Consider the following 17,589-nt stretch of genomic DNA (forward strand, 5'->3'; position numbering starts at 1 on the left):
TTTCATATGCTTGGAAAAGTACTTCCTGAAGGGTTTCCAGTAGTGCTGGAGAATTTTAAATTTCTATCTTCATAAATTCTCCAGCTTTGACACTTTCTACTGCTAAAATCCAAGAAAACCTCTAGAACCTTTGATTTTGAAGTTGATGAAAATGATAGGATCTATTTTTTCATAATGTTGAGAGCCTTTAGTTGGATTTTTTTCCCAATTTTTTTATCAGAATCTGTCATCTCAAGGTGTGTACCTTTACTGCTGAAGAATAAAATCTCAGGGGGTTGCACAGTCATAGTACTAACCCACTTTTACTCTCTTATTATTTCTTCTCCCGTTCCTGTTTTCATGTCACAAATCTTTCTGGTTTCTTTACCGAAAGTTCTTCTGTTCAAGACTCTGTGACCAAGTGGCTACAAAATGCAATGATACAAATCCATTTTTTTAATTTAAAAATTTGTTTGCTTCTACTAGTAGATAAAAAGCTTAACTTGAGTAAATATTTCAATATAACATTAAGGTTTATGCCTATGCTTAGCTTAATTTTAAATATTTTTGTTATGTCTTTGTACAGACTTGGAATAACCAGAGCCCCTTTCTCCTGCTCTCTGTATGCCTCTTTTTAATATATATAATCCATATAAGTCTGTTTTATTTTTCATAGTTTCTGGGCCTGCATAAGAATGGAGGCAGCTCAGCAAGGTGGTAGGGGATAAGTTTCAACTTATTTCAACTAATGTCAATTATCATGGATTTCAAGATGCAATGTTGTATCTTCCATCAGGGAATATATGTCTTCCTGCCATTCAAGGGAAGTCGATAGCGCAGGGCATACTTGCAATAAATTCATTCGGCGATCAAGCCTCATTCAAAAACTCTTCTGATAGCATACTGTGTTCAGCACTGGATTACTCTATGTCCTGTCAGTGTAAATTAGGATCTATTTTAATACTGCTGATGTTCCCTGATCCTTTTTAAGTAACATTGCAGTACAATATGCTATTCAGAATAATTTAAGCCAAAAATAATGGGCAACATACATTCTCCTGATTTAGTTGCATGAAAGGGAATCGTCACCAAGTCTCAATTTAGTTCTTGGATTTGCCATTCTCAAGGTTTCATTTGCCTTACTCTATCTCTCATGCCTTGCTGGCAAATCTCTTAATACCTGTCAGATTTTACATGGTGCAATAAGCTTTCTCCTTTAGTGATACACAAGCATGATTTCTCTTTTTGTGATCAAAGACCCTTGGTTTTGTTTTTTTATAAATTTTTTCCTCCCCATCGTTCAGAACAGATGTGACAGCTCCACAGAACTACTGACTTTTATACTGTAGTTTGGAATGAAGTTAGCCAGTCAGGGAAAAGAAGTATTACAGGCTGAATGCCTAAACAAATGGGTTTGTCTCTGCATAACTTATCTGTAACATTGTGGTGCAAAGGATGTTTCATGCAGAATTCAGAGTAGAGCAAATTTCCCACACAAATTACCAGGTTAGGCACAAGCGGCTTGTGGGTAGCAGGTCCTCTGAATTGTATACCTACTCAGGCTAAAAAAATTCAGATGAACTCTTCTTTTTGCCTGGATTAGCAAAGATCCTTTACATAAAATATTACAGTAATAGCTTGATAACAAAAATAAAATCTTCTTCTGCTACTTTTTTTATTAATGAAATCTCACAGTTTAATACCTTAGTTTCCAAACCTGTCTGATATGTTAATCTGGTGTGTTACTTTGGTTTATTAAATAGACTTGTGTCAAATTAACTGAAAAAACATGATGCTCAATAGCATAAACCAATAATAATTTAATGGCATATACTTAGAAGCCCTAAAATATAATAAAATGCACAGGTTTCTGAGGCACTTTGTCTTTCCTCTTTCATGTATACAAAACCTGTTTGCAATAATTTAAAACTAAGATTTCTTTTTAAAAAATGGAATTACTGTGTTATAACTTACTCATTTTTCTTTAGCTTTTTGTTGAATTTTAAGTAGTGTGTTGTGTTTATGGCTGGAATATATTTTTAAATAGTGACAAAGTAGGTGGTCTTGTAATTAATAATTTTGTACAGATCTGTAAACTGTGCAAGATTTGTTTAACAAAACAAATCACGTCCTTTTAGATTAAGACATTTGTTTAGGAATAAAGTTCAAGTTTGTCTTTGAAATTCAATGATCTAGTTTCATGGCTTATGAAATGATTTGTTTTATGAACCATTTTGAAAGTATAACTAATTCAAGAAATTTCTGTGACCTGTTGCTAAATATTTAGACCATGGATTAATTATATTTGCTCAGTGTTTCAAATAGTGATTTTAAAAACTTAGTAAAAAGGTAAGTTACTTAATAGTGAGAGAAATTTTTCAACAATGATAAGACATGATGTATTCATGCAATTTTCCCCTCCTATAAGTGACTACATTTTCAAAAATTCAAGAATAATAAAGGTGTTGATTTAAAAACTAGTCTCATCACAGTGAGGACCTATGTGTTCAGCATAACTCAGAAAAATTCTTATAGATATGCAATTTGTTATTCTTGCCCTTAGCGAAACCTTCTTTTATGAATGATTGACCTGTAGAATAGAAAACATGATGTAAAAGCTACCTACTGTTTTCTTGAAGCCAGTCCCTTGATACGTAGCCAGAACTCCTACTCACTGACTAATTAAGATCTGGGATGTATTCATGTAGCACAGGTACTGTGCTCAAGCAGTGTCTCATTGTGCTGGCATTGAAATTAAAATGAAGGGGCTGCCCCTTACCTCCCCACTTAGGAACTTGATACTGAGGAAGTTTTTAATTCTCACTGCTGGTGTTAGACTTGCTCAATGATGGCAGCTCATTGCAGTGCTACCATGATAATAATTTTCTTCAAAAAAGGATGCTATATTTGATATTTTTTGACAAAGCTAATGGTAGTTGTTAATAAAAGCAATGCCAGTGGAAGCTAAGCAAAGACAGAATAAGCAACCTTCTTTGAAAGGCATGATAATTTATTCTTTTGTACATATTTTGATGGGATACACGTGGCTGCTGAAAGGAAAACAAGAGGTTGCAAGGTATTTTACTGGCATTTTATTTTAACTGGCATTTTATCTTTCTCTGAGAAAGATCTTATAATAAGGAGGATTTCTAGTAGTAGTACGAGTTTTTCTTTTCAGATTTGTGTGCTTTGTTTTTGTCAACGTTAGTTAAAAGTTGCTTAAAAGCATTCAAAATGAACATATTGTTTTATAATGTATCAAATTCTATTGCCATTCAGAACTGCCGTGTGACAGCATCCCAGAAGTCTTTTAGACAGAGCACACACAGTCGGCACCAGAACCTTGCTGGCTGCAGTGGCTGTGCTGCAGAGGGCACTGGCATTCTCATTGTGTTAGTTGTCTCCTTCCTGGCAGGGTTCCGTGTCTGTTTATCACCTTCATATCCCAGCAATCATCACAGTGCTGTCCTTTATTTTCACTTTACAAGTGTTTTTTACTTACAAAGGGCTTCCCCTTTCTTCTCGTCATGCATCTGGTCATGCATGGCGATCCACACGTTTGTCGCCACTGGAGCAGCCGATGCCCAAGAAAACAGACAAATCTCATCTTGTACAGATTGTGCTGCCCAATGTCTCCAAGATTTAATCAGATGTAAGCCTTTCAGCAGCAATAATCCAAATCCTTATTGATTCCAAATCTATCTGTAATTCTAGCTGGAAGCTTCAGTTCAAGCCCTTGAATCAATTAAACAATCCAGATGCAGCTTCACTTAGACAGCAAATGGTTATCCCACATATCTGCAGCCTTTGACCTTTTTGTAGGCTTATCTAGTGAAAGCTCCTGAATAGTGAATTAAGTCTATTGATATTGGGTTTGATTTTTGTATTTTATTTTTCAATTACAATTTTCTATCCTCCTAGAAATAGTCTGCAGAGATTTAGGAACACTGAAGACTGCTGCTTTGGAACAATGCAGATTTTAAAGATCAGGCTGAAGTGTGTGAGAACAAAACCTTTCCTGATACTATCATCTAGTTGTGAAATTGCTTCCAAAAAGGAGCCTAGCTAAGGTGCCACAAATCCTGTTCTGAAAACTGCTCTCTGTTAGTTAGGAATGGTATTAATTGCCCAAGTTTGTAGAGACCTGTGAGAACTGGCTGTCCAAAATGAGTTTCTAAAGCAATCAGGCAACAGCCTACAGAGATGCTCTAGAAAGCAACCAGAATTTTTTTTCTTTTCTTTCCTCTTCCCAGGGAACTCAAACTCAGATTAAAAAAAGGGTACTTTCATAAGTAATTCCCATTGAATATATGAAAGTCCTGGCATTTTTTTAGTGAGGGTTGAGAACCACTGAGGAATGCAGGTACTTGAAGAGTAAGTACCAGCCAAGAAGCATTTTTCAGAACCTCAGCAGCAGCTAAATGTTTGACTAAAGGACTTAACGTAAGTACCTTTGTGCAAATCTATAAACTTCGATATATATTGCAGCATTTTCTGAGAATATCTAAATAAAATATTCCCTAAAAATGCTGACATGCATAAAATTGAATTTCCCTTAACATGGAAATTTTACATTGCCTACTACCTCGCTTTAAATACTTGTACTTATAAACAGGAGGAGTTAAATAGTATAAGCCTAGGATGATTTTTCTAGCAGTTTATGTATCTTCCTTTCAAAAAATGGTCAAAACAAGAGAAAAAAAGACATGATTTATAGTATAGAAGTGAAACTTATGTAGTCCTAAGTTTATCCTTATAGTCAATGTCTTTTTCTTTCTTAGCAAATTCTCTTTTGAATGTCTTCCCAAATTCATTTATTTTTCCTTGCCTATCAACTTTGTACATTCTCTCCCCTCACTCCTCCCATTTGTTTTCTTTCCCTGATGTTATTCTTAGTATTTAAAATGCCATAGCGAATAGAAGTCACTTAAAGCATAATATAGTTCAGACTGTTTTATTTATTTATTTTGTACTTTGATTCTTACTTTTTATGTTTGTCTGATGTGCTTTATAAACTCTTTAGAACAGAGACTGATTCTAATCTCTCTTCTGTTGTCATGATGTTTTGATTTAGTTCATATCAACTGCAGTGGTCTTTCTACTTACTTGGAGTGATTTGAAATAAAATTTATGTTCACTCTTATGTTACTCTTTGGCTTCTGTAAGGCACTGTTTTGTTACTGTATTGAATGGTAACTTAAAAGTTTGCAACTACAGTCATCTAAGTTTGCTGGTGACAAATAAGTGCATGGGAGATTGAAATCAGGGCTTTTGTAGCAAGGTCATTGAAGTGGGCATAAAAGTTGAATTTAATCCTTAACTGTAGCTACAATTTTTAATTAGAATATTTTCTTTTCTTTTTACTGGCATCAACTTCTAAAAAAACTAGCACTGAAATACATGAAAATTGCAATAAATTATTATGCAAGTGAAGTGTTTATAAATACTTTTCTCTTGCAGTATTTCCATTTGCTTACAAGTAATTTCAACATTCAGATTTAAATATGTGATTTTAATCCATTTCAGTCAATGAAAAAATACATAATATAAGCATCTTAAAATGGAGGGGTTTGTAGATAGCATTTTCCTATTAAGAATTGTCCACAAAATCCTTGAAAATGAGCTGACAACTGTAGTCAGAACAGATACATAAGGTACCATTGCAGCATATTGCACCATCAATTACATGTCAAGCATGCTGCCAAATATTAAGTGTTCTGACCTTTGTTATTAATAATAGAGGCAAACACTAGGGACATGTGAAAGATAAGTGATGTAATGCATGGAAAATCTATTATACTTTTGACTTTGTTAATGGATATAGAGCCTATGTGGTATCATGCCCTTTCCCTTGCAAGCCATAATTTTATGAAAAACTGGACATAATGTAATGGAAAGCCACATTGTGGAAAACATACTTTGATAGAACAAAATATTCTGAAGTTAAATAAATAATAGCAAGAGAGCATTTGTCGTCAAGCTTTACACTTTATTTGTATGTATTTGGCATTTCCCCTGTTCCTCATGAAAAATATGAAATTAATGAAATGGACAATTGCATCTTTATTGTATTCTCCATTCATACTTGTATTTTTAGGTTGTCATTTTACATAATATCACCTATTATCTTGTACAGTTTGGTTAGTCAAAGGTTTAATCAGTGTCTTTCTCTAGAATATACCTTCTAGCATTTTCAGGTGTTCATGCAGGACAACATTGATAATAGATAAAAATGACCAAAAAATAGTAGAAGGGTCACCCAGAGGATGTAAATGAACACTTATGAAGGGAGTGGTGATGATTACAAAAAAGTTCAAACTTCAGTCCCTTAATTGACTTGAAAATGCCAAGAATGTAGAAAGCCATGGGAGAGAGAAAACTCCTTCCTGTGTGATCACTCTTGACACTCTTCCCTGCTTCCTTCTAAATGTTAAACATAGATCCCAGAATGCATTACCAGTAAAACATTAAGCAGTTGGTCCACAATTTCATTAAGAGTGCTCTGTAATTATATGAAAATCAACAGTATGTTTAAATTTATCAAAAGACTTTCTTCAGTCCTAAAAATCATGGAATTGCTCTTATTACAACCTGTGCTAATGTTCTATCACTTTTTTTTTTTTCCTTCCTCCCTTTGAACTTAACATTTGGGAATAACTAGCTTGGTGACAGTAATTGCAGCTACAAGCCATATTTTTTTCCGAAGTTCACTAATCTGTACTTGCAAAAGAAGAATGAAAAATGAGAACCCCTCTGATCTCTCGTGCATTTTTGTTGATGTTACTTTATTTGTGTTGTCATATATTCTAAATATGTGCTTAAATCTCAAAATTGTTTTGCATTGGAAGTCCAGTGTCCTAAACTACAAGCCAATGCACACTTAAGAAAGAGCAAAGAATAAAAGATATGGACCAAGACAGTCTATTTTTGTGAAATTACCAAAATTTGCACAACAGCAAAAATGTTGCCAGACTACAATTATATTTACTGAAGCAGATACATTCTTCTCTTAAAAAATAAGAAACTCTTTCTGACAATTCTTAATGATCTGATGCTTATCCTGTATGTAGGACACACTCTTATAATCGTCCAAAACTTAAGATTTCATTTGATGTTTGTGTCAACAAGACATTTGGCTATTCTACAAAATTAAATCACAAGTTCCTTAAATAAATGTTCTTATAAACAGTTTTTTTCACAGATGACAGTCATTTGCTGCAGTTAAAAAATACATAGATGTACAGGAAGAAATTGTTGATCTGTATCTCAAGGTAACACTCTAAGCATATTGAAAAGTCAACATATATTTTCTATTTTTTTTTGTTCCCTAACTCTGGACCCTAGGTGTAATGTATTTAGTACAGATATATTAATTTCCTTCTCCTTTTCTTTGTGAATTGGAAGAAGGGAGAGAACAAAAGTCCTCTAGTGATCAATTTTTTTTCCATGGTGTAAATTTGAATTGAAGCCATCTTTACAAGCAAATGGCTTTATTAAGCTGAGCAGAAAATACTTCAGATGCAATAATGATGATTTTTTTTTTCTTAAAGTAGCTTTATATACGTGCTCCAGAAATTGTTTTCCTTTTGTTTATATTGAGTATTCAGAGAATCATAGAATAAACTGAGTTGGAAGGGATCCATCACGATCAGTCAAGTCCAACTCCTGGCTCTGCGCAGAACTGCCTTGAGAGTCACACAGTGTCCTGAGAGCATTGTCCAAACACTCCTTGAACTCAGACAGCCTTGGTGCTGTGACCACTTCCCTGGGAAGCCTGTTCCAGTGCCCAACCCACCCTCTGGGTGAAGAATCTTTTACTGGGATCCAAATTAAACCTCCCCCAACTCAGCTTCAGTGACAGGATTTGAGGAAATGGCCTGATCTTGTGATAAGATCAATGTCTGTCCTTCTGCGTCTCCTCATGACACAATGAGGTCTCCCCTCACCAAGTGTTCTCAGTCACTTCAGACCCTTCACCAACCTTGTGGCCCTCCTTTGGATGCTCTTTAATAGCTTGATTCTTTTTTTCTTTTTAATTGGGGCACCCAAAACTGCCCCCAGCACTCAAGGTGAGGCCGCCCCTCAGAGCAGAGAGGGACAATCCCCTCTCTTTCCCAGCTGGCAATGCTGTGCCTGATGTACCCCAGACATGGGTGATCCCCCTGGCAGCCAGGGCACTGCTGACTCATGTTCAACTTGCCATCAACCAGGACCTGCAGGTCCTTTTCTACACTGCTGCTCTCAAGCCTCTCCTTCCTTAATCTACACACACAATGAAGGCTGCCTTGTCTCAGGTTGTAGGCACATGGTGCTATAGCCCATGGAATATCTAGGGTAAAGCAATACTTTATTATGTTTGATACAATGCTTAATTTAAGCCGTTAATTTCTTCATATTTTGAATTTTGTTTATACATATTTAATATATGTATAAAATTTTTTGTGTCCAGTTGAAAAGACATGATTTGATTGTGTGAACAAAGAGGAATTAATCAGCATGCATTATTTTCAGCAATTTCGCTTTCCTGCTCCGTGCCTGACTTTTTACCAACAAAATAATATTGAGTTTCTTTACTTATTTTCCTGATGCTCTAAGCCTGTACTTTGAATATCTGCAACAGCAATAGCCAATGTTTTGTCTACTGTGGGCTGTACAGGCTTTCAAGGATTCATCAAAGGTGGCAAAGCTTTGGTTGAATTCTCCTTCCATGTTATCCCATGATCTGCTAGGACTTCCTAGGATCAGCTACTGGATGTCTGATGGCACTGGATGGCACAGGTTTTATTCATGTTCCTTTTATATAATAGACTGGCTTCCAGCCTTGTGACAGGATAAACACGCTGTGCCATGCATATTCCCATCACGTGGCAGACATGCATCTGCAACACTGGCATTGTGCTGGTGCAGCAAATTTCTTCCCATTACTCAAGGGCCATGCACTGCAGCACCCTCAGGAAACAGTTTGGCAGGAGTGAGGGTGCTCAAACCCTGTACTCTCACCTCTCAAGAGGTGTAAGCAGTGAGGAGCCAAATTAATTTTTGTTAAGCTGTGATTTTTGTCTGTGACCCACTGATTGAGACCCTGAGTGGCATCCTGCAAGGAGAGCAGAAGTGATGAGGAGTGAAATTCTGTGTTAGCATTAAATTTGAAGGCAAAGCTCTTGGAAACTGCTTGATGCATGGCTTGGGTCAGGGATAGTCCTTCCTATGGTGGAAAGGAGCGAGATGAAGATCTGCATGGGCACATTTCTGAGACAATAGCTTGGTTGGTGAAACCTCCCAGGACAAAGTCATCTGCAAGGACACTGTGGTTAGCAAGGCTTCAGTGAAAACATTTTTTTAATTTCATAATGCCTTGTCAAATAAAATTAATCTTAAATTTGTATTAGAATAATAGAATCACTGGGTGGCCTGATTTGTAAGGGACTTTAAAGATCATCTAGCTCCAGGTCCCCTGCCATGTACAGGTACATCTTTCATTACACCAGGTTGCTCAGAGCTACATCCAGCCTGCCCTTGAACAATTCCAGGGATCAGACATCCACAGCTTCTCTGAGTGACCTATTCCCATGCCTCATCCCCTTCAGTTCCCTCTGTAGTTCTGTATATGATTGTATGTACAGAAATGAGTTCTGTGAATTTGCCCTGTCCTGAGGTGTTTCTGCTGTATTTGACACCAGATAAGGATGCAACCAAACATGCCATTTTATACCCTCATAGTTGTTTGTGAGACATGGAGCTGTTTTGATTCAGGTGGGATCATTCTAAACTACCTGTTTTACTCATGTAATGTTCAAAATCATTGAACTGAAAGAGTTTATTTTTTGTTAGTAGTGGAGTTGGATAAGAAATTGTAAATTTCAGTTCATATAGTTTTGTATTTCTGCATTGGGATGTGTTTTACACCCTTACAGCCTGGTAGTTTTTTGAGTAGAGCAACAGTTTTGTAGGAAACTTTAGAGTCTCCAGCCAGTTGATGCATTTTGTACAAAGTGTACCTCTATATTTCATGTCTCATACTGCCATCTAAGGGCCATCTAGGCTGAGAAGGTGGCTAAAGGTTCTTCAATACTCTTCCTTCTCCATTCTGCTCTTCCCTTTGGGAATTCAGCAATTCATCAATGAGAAAGGTGGGCAGGGGATAAACACCAGTCTTTTGATGCAGTATGTTTCATCTAAGAGAAACAAGAATCTTCCTGATAAGTGATAAACTGGAATGTAAATCTCAGTCATTTAGAAAATTGTAATTGCAAAGAGTTTGTGTAAAGGCCAGAGAATAAGAAAGCAAGATTACAGGATTTAAGTCTACTCCTGAAACAGAAAGGGAGTGTGAGATTTAGTTACTTCAAGGTACCAAAGTCCTCGTTTCCTACTGATTTAAGGATTAATGTTTTATAATAGAGTTTGCTTATTAAGATTTTCCCTAGAAATGTACTAAATAACATGAATTAGTTTCTTGGTTTGGTGTTTTGTTTGGTTGGGGTTTTTTTAACTGGTTTTGCATTTCTGGGTGTGTTTAGATTTTCTGGGACTAAGGGAAAATGGGAAAAACTGGGTGTTACTTTAGGAGTATATGATATTAAATAGCATGCATATTATTTAAATATTTTGGGGTTTAAGCGTTCAAAATTTTATCACAAAAACTTATCTTTCCAGGATAAAAATGCATGGTTTATAATCTTCAAACTGTGTTTGTATAGGCTTAATTCTATAGCTCTTTTCTTACACCAATATTTTTAACTACAAGGGTGATAAAGAAGTGGTGGAGGAAGCAAAACATTTTATTATTTGTCAATATAGTAATGTTGGCAATGACTGACAGATGCAGTTTTTATAATGAGGATCCCTTTATTTTACAACGTATGAGTTGTTTTTCAGGCTAGTTTCCAGCAAACCTTGTGTACTAGAGAAAGTAATTAATCTTGCACGTTATTTTGACAGGCTCATGGAAGCAAAGACCTGGAAGAGCAGTTGCGGTCTGTGTCCAGTGTGGATGAACTCATGACAGTACTTTACCCAGAATACTGGAAAATGTTCAAATGTCAGTTGAGGAGAGGAGGTTGGCAACACAACAGGGAACACTCCAGCTTTGACACGAGATCAGATGATTCCATTAAATTTGCCGCAGCGCACTATAATGCAGAGATCCTGAAAAGTAAGTACAGGACACAATCTGTGTTCCAACACACAATAAATGAAAATCTGAAGGTTTTTCAGTTGTGTCAAAAATATTTAAAAGCTAAGCATTGTCAGTAAACCAGCTTCGGCAGTTTGAGAGGATATGTTATCTATAATATAAAATGTTTGATAGTCAGCCTTTCATAATGAAACAAATCACTCTACAGACATATTTTAGGTATGTCCATTGTAAGAAAGTGCTTTCTCAGCTCAGTAGAGAAAGTGAAGTGCTTGCCTTCAAGTATAAGGAATCCTGCTTTGTAGAGGCTGTAACAATTTTGTAGAAAACAAAGAGGATGGTAATAGTTGGACTCATTGACCTATTTCTTCTCATTTTCTGCAATTGCATCACGGCTGGTAATGCTTTCTTCTCTTATGCATTATGGCTGTGGAGGGCCAAATAATCCACCTGTAACGTTTTCTTGTCACAGAGGATAGTTGTAATGATGTTGTGCTAAAACAAGCAAAACAGTTTTCAAACTAATGTGTTTGAATACCTTTCAGTGTTTCAGATAGTTTGGATGAAAATATATTAACTTGCAGTTTAAGCAAGTGCTTGTAGGCAGAGAAATGCAGGATTTATAGCAGGTGTATTTTTTGACATAATACTGGAAGTCATATACCTTAATGGAGAGTTTAAAATACACATAAGGAAAAATTTCCATTTTTGTTGAATAGCTTACCAAAATCTAGTGCCAAAAAGGAATAAAGGGACACGTACATCTGCAAGTCTCAGGGCTGTTTAGTGTAAGATTATATTTAGAAAAATTCTGTATAACACGAGTCTTTGCCCAAATTTGTATGGATAACTGGGCACAAAAATCATCCGTCAGATTAAATCACATGCTGCACATAATTGCTAAAGAGTAAGCTTTTGCTTTAAATTATACCCTTCTAGTTAACAAACTAAACATGTATTTAAATTAATTTAAAGTATATACATTAAATGTATAAAATTTAATATTCTAATATATCCAAATGAAGTGCTGTGTGGGGCTGGTTAAAATTACTTTGCAGAAGTGTGTAGTACTAAAGTTCAGACTTTACTGAAGATGAGGCTTGACCCAGGTGAAGAAAGGACATGTAGAGCTTTAGCTGCTGGCCAACAGTTTGAGGGAGGTGACTCACCTGCAAAGGTGACCCTTTGCTCCAGTGAGACCCCATCTGCAGTACTGTGTCCACAGTGTCCAGCTCAGGGGCCCCCAACACCAGAAGGATGTGGAATTGTTGGAGCAGGTCTGGAAGAGAGCTGTGAGGATGTTCTGAGGGCTGGAGCACTTCTCCTGTGAAGATGGGCTGAGAGAGCTGGGCCTGCTCAGCCTGGAGAAGAGTCCCAGGAGTTCTTATAGCAGCCTTCCAGAACCTAAAGAAGGTCTGTAAGAAATATGAGGAGAGATGTTTTAGCAGGTCCTGTTGTTTTAGGACAAGGGTAATAATTTTAAACTAAAGAAAGTAGATTTATACTTGATAAAGGGGAGAAACTTTATGGTAAGGCTGGTGATTTACTGCAACAGGTTGCCCAGTGAGGTGGTAGATGCTGCATCCCTTGAAGCATTCAAGGTCATTCAAGTTTGGATGGGCCTCTGAGTAACCTGATCTACTTGAAGATGTCCTTGCTCATTACAAGGGGGTTGTACTAGGAACTTTAAAGGTCCTTCCCAACACAAGCCAGGCTATGATTCTGTGCTTTAAGGTCTCCCCTGCCTCGTAGGTTCCCTTTTAGCTCCACTGTGACTTTTCATCTGCTCCATGATGATAGATCATGTCCCTGTGAAGAAGAAAAATCAGCAAGAAGGTAACATAGAGAGATGTGTGTTTCACTGACTAAAGGGTGTGACTCTAGAAATTCATATTCTGGTTTTGAAGTTTAAAAAGGAATCCTAATTTACTGCAGGATAGTTTTGACTTTAAACAGTTACTTTATAACATATGAAATTCCCTGTAACTTGGCAGGTATTGATACTGAATGGAGAAAAACTCAGTGCATGCCACGTGAAGTGTGTGTGGATGTGGGAAAAGAGTTTGGAGCAACTACAAACACCTTCTTTAAACCCCCATGTGTATCCATCTACAGATGTGGAGGTTGCTGCAATAGTGAAGGACTTCAGTGTATGAATATCAGCACAAATTACATCAGCAAGACAGTAAGTTCTCACTCTTATTACTGTTCATGTATTCCTTGCAAATGCATTTATGGCCATGCATATTTTAAACCTTCTCATTTCTACTATGACAAAGGAAATAGTTGATTCCAAAATATACAGGAAAAACAGCTGAAGACACTACTGCCTGGAAAAAATGTGTTTAACGTTCTTTTCCCCAAAATATTTTTATTTTTCAGGGGACAAAATAAATTATGATGTCTCATTCTTCCATTCTTAATTTTGAGATTATCCATGAAACTTAATTCTCTCTCTCTTTTTTTTCTTTTTTTTTTTTCCTTCTGCCTTATGGCTGTAATGGGGCATGCACTCAGTGGAGAACTAGCCTGTAATTTTATTAGCATAGACTGCTACAGGACATGTGCAGACAGGATACATTTTTCAAATAAAGCCTTTTAGGAAGGGTGTTATACCATATTAAGACATATTAGTATTATGCACCTATTTGTTTCGTTGTAATGCATCTTCTTCCAGGTGTATGTGCAGGTTGTGTTCTTAAGTTCAGGGTTAGTGATCAGGTAGGAATGTGCAAAGATCATGCACTGAGACTGTGAGCTGACTTTAAAGCAGCACATAGTACATTATTCTAAGTAGATACAGGAGTTATCACAATTATCTTTCAATATTTCCCTCAAAAATCTTGTGAAAATAGTCATACTTAAAACCATTTCCTAGGGTATTTTCCTGTTATTATAGTAGCTATAATTTTTTTGTTGGTTGTGGGCTTTTTCACTTTTTAGTGTAAATCTTGGTTTCTTTTTCAAGAGGATTCATGCAGCTGAAGATGCAGTATGTATTTATAATGAAGACCAAAAACTGTATAGCCAGTTATAAAACTGAAGCCCTTAGAAATGTCACTCCCTTACCATAAAACTTCTTAGTGGTATGGTATGCTCTGAGATTTTCAGGGTGAATTAAGAAAAGGGAATGTAAAGAAAACAGCAAAACCCACTAATTTTGTAGAGCGCATTTTCTGCCATTTTTCTCACTAAATCTGTCTGTCTGAAATGGTACATCCAGCGAAGAATTTTCAATCCTAAATTTAGCCTACTGAGAGACAACCATGCAGCACAGGAGTAATGTAACTCAAATAGCTTAGATGAGGACAACTACTACTTTGACTTTGCTCAAGCCTTACTGTTTTTCTCATTATTAGGAGAAACCATTGTCTCAATTCCACTTGCTTGAAAGGTGCAAATATATTTTTAATTTTAAAACTCAAGAAATGGGACTATTTTTTTTTTCCACATATCTGTAAAGTTTAGTTTGCCAAAACAAATAATTCTCATCACAGAGAGAGCTGTTCCACGTAACACAGATTTCCTAGTTTTTGAGCACTATGTCAGTTTGGGCTAAATCATGTCTTTCTCTTCATCTTACTGTTCACATCTATCAAGTGAAGTAACTTTTTACCCAATAGAACAAGTTTAACAATGAGTTTCCTTTTGAAATTCTTGATGTTATTGGTGATGATATGACAGGAGTAGTTAGAGATTTGAGAGACTCTGAAAAGGAAGATCTTAAAGGTCTTATTAGAAAGAATAGGCAATAACAATGTTTTGTTTTCTTATTCTGTAAAAGGAAGCAATTGTATCTATGAGTTTTTTGTCTTGCATCTGATTTCCAGTTTTATCTGGTCCTTGACAGAATGCAGTTTTAAAAAGCCCTTAATAAAGGAACAGACCTATAGCTATATGTGTCACCATCTCAGATTTTTTAAAATTATGTGACCAGAGTTTACTCCATATCACATGAGACTTAGGAAGGAAAAAATATTGGATTCAAGGCCTTCTGTGGAATTAAGGTACCCTACACATCTATTTTCACCACAGTTTCTCTTACTTCCTGAAAAATGATAACAAAGAGTTTTCTCATAATTCAACAATTTTTAGCTTTATTTTTTGTGCATAAACTCCGTAAGATAACTTCATACTGTTCGCCCTGCAGAAAAAGTGCTTAATGGGAAATTAATTTTTCAGCTGGAGTTCTTACTGTGAGGGCAAGCTCTAACATTTGTTCCATTTGTTTATATTAAAATATAAAGCAAGATTATATCAGCTTTCATCAAAATTAATTAAAAATAAAAGAACTAAGCACAGAAATTATTTTTATAGAGGGCAAATAATTGATTTCCAGGAGAATGGACCAGGTCAGATGTTCCCAGATTGCCTTGTGGAACACAGTGGTGGTCCAGAGCAGGGTCAATTGTTTTCTAGTTCAGGCCACGTTCCTCCTTTCTATCTACTTTATTGGGAGAAAAGTACAAAAGTATTCTCCTTAGTTTTTAATACAATTTTTCCCTAAACCCTTTTTTGTAGTTGCTAAGGGGTGTTTATACGACCAGAATTGAGATAAGAGACAATTTCTTAAGATACACTACAAGATCTATGACAGTATTTGAAGACTCTCTAGGCTAATTCACAAACTGCAGTAGATCCTCTCCTGACTGCAGTAGCCCAGTTTGTAAGTGGTGGCTTTTCTAGTAAGGATATGTGGGAAATGTGACTGGTTGGGTTTTCATTTTGTGGTGTGGTTGTTTGGGTTTTTTCTCTAATTTGTTATCAAACAGCTGCTCTCTGTTTCCAGGGCACAAATAATTCAACAGTGCTAACAAAGACTGTGGAGCTACATGGTGCAGCTACAGCCTGTCCCTCAGCAGCACTTTTTTATGCCCCACCTAGAGGCACTTGCTAATAGGTTGAAGGGAAGCAGAGGACAGATGTCAAAGAGCTGTTTCATCCCATTCTCCTTCTTGGCTGTCAGGAGGGACATTTTTTTGGCTTCTTTATGATCGCTTTGTGTAAAGGTCCTAAATCATCTTGTTTCATGGTTACAGTTATAGTCCCTCAAGGGAAAACATCTATCCAAGCAGATCAAAATTAGATTTAGAGGAGATTTTCTCACAGGAAACAAGTTAATAGCTTGAAATTTTTTGCCCATTTTGGGATCTATGTGGTGATCTTTTTCACAATTCAGAGATACACCACAAGAATATTCCATTGTTTTCAACATTACCATTTCTACTTTTTCCCGTGCACTTTTCTGTTAGTTGCAGTGATATAGTACGTACTTTTAATAGTGGGAGATATATAAGTTCCAAATGTTTTTCATTAATATTTCAGGGAAAAGAAAGGGATTAAAATAGAAAAAGATAGAATAAGGAACCCAAGCATATTAAATAAATATGGATTTATTGTATTAAGTACCTATTGTTTCATCCCACATAAACCTTGAAATAGTTTTACAAGAAAGTTCAACAGTAAAATAATGATAACGTGCCGTTTCTCAAATAGTTTATTTTTATTCTTTTCAATATAGAGATGTTTAGTTTTGAAATCAGTCTTATGTCCTTAGTTTAAAAAACTCTTTAGACACATTGTACTGTGTTACACTGGTTATATTTGGCTGGCCTTACTGACACTTCGGAAAGTACAAAAATCACAAGTGATGGAAACTTAGGCTCAATCAGTTTAAGAGAAACTTGCCAAGATAAACCACAAGCCATAAGAAGAATACGGGGTAATTAATGTAAATTTTGGGGAAAAAAACATACGTAAATCCTGTATTTGAAAAGTGTCTAGAATGGTGGCCTTCCGATATAATAACAGTTTTGATATATTTCAGAAGGCAGTAAGCATAATAATAATTTTATGTGCACTGATACAATGGTTATCGGCACATATGATGACAGTGCTGAATAAATTAATTTAGCCACTGAACCAAAGAAATACTTTGTATAAAAAGCCTCAGTTTTTCTGGTAAGTATGCTATGAAATCTAGTGTAAAGAAGAAGCCTTCAAGGCCATGGATCAAAATTTCAGGGCTTTTAGTAACCTGGTCTAATGAAAGGTGTCTCTGCCCATGGCAGAAGGGCTCTAATTAGTTGATCTCTAAGGTCCTTTCCAAACCAAACCATTCTGTGATTCTAAGGATCAATGAGAAGGAATACATGGGAAATTGTTTTTTTCAGGAGTTCTGATAACACTTTTTGTCAACACATTCAGAGATTTCCATCTTCTGTTAGATTTTTCCTTTTTTTCTAGTTTTTTTTTTTTTTTTTCCTAAGTTCAAAATCATATTAAGTTCTAGGTTCTGGACAGCACTTGGAAGAGAAACCCTAGAAATGATGCAAACGACTGGAAGACCTGCCATCTGGCTCTCTGTGATAAAACAGCCTTAGACTGGCTGAATGGCAGGTGTTGAATTCATATTAAGTGCGTTAATTATTTATGGCTCTCAATTGTTCTTCAGTTACACAGAGCTTCTGTTA

At 36.1% G+C, this 17,589-nt stretch overlaps 1 protein-coding gene across 5 annotated transcripts in view; it reads left to right on the plus strand.

Moving 5' to 3' along the window:
* Positions 1-17,589, plus strand: part of VEGFC (vascular endothelial growth factor C) — a 69,668-nt gene that overhangs the window by 41,051 nt on the left and 11,028 nt on the right. For all 5 annotated transcript variants that reach the window (XM_005517641.3, XM_088056535.1, XM_088056534.1 and 2 more), the window contains exons 2-3: positions 10,921-11,134; positions 13,111-13,301. In XM_005517641.3, the coding sequence (XP_005517698.2) occupies positions 10,921-11,134; positions 13,111-13,301 (405 nt within the window). The remainder of the gene's footprint in view (positions 1-10,920; positions 11,135-13,110; positions 13,302-17,589) is intronic.

Source organism: Pseudopodoces humilis, chromosome 6 (genome assembly GCF_049639895.1).
Source record: "Pseudopodoces humilis isolate 2021_Gansu_Grassland_sample_001 chromosome 6, ASM4963989v1, whole genome shotgun sequence".
Taxonomy (NCBI): domain Eukaryota; kingdom Metazoa; phylum Chordata; class Aves; order Passeriformes; family Paridae; genus Pseudopodoces; species Pseudopodoces humilis.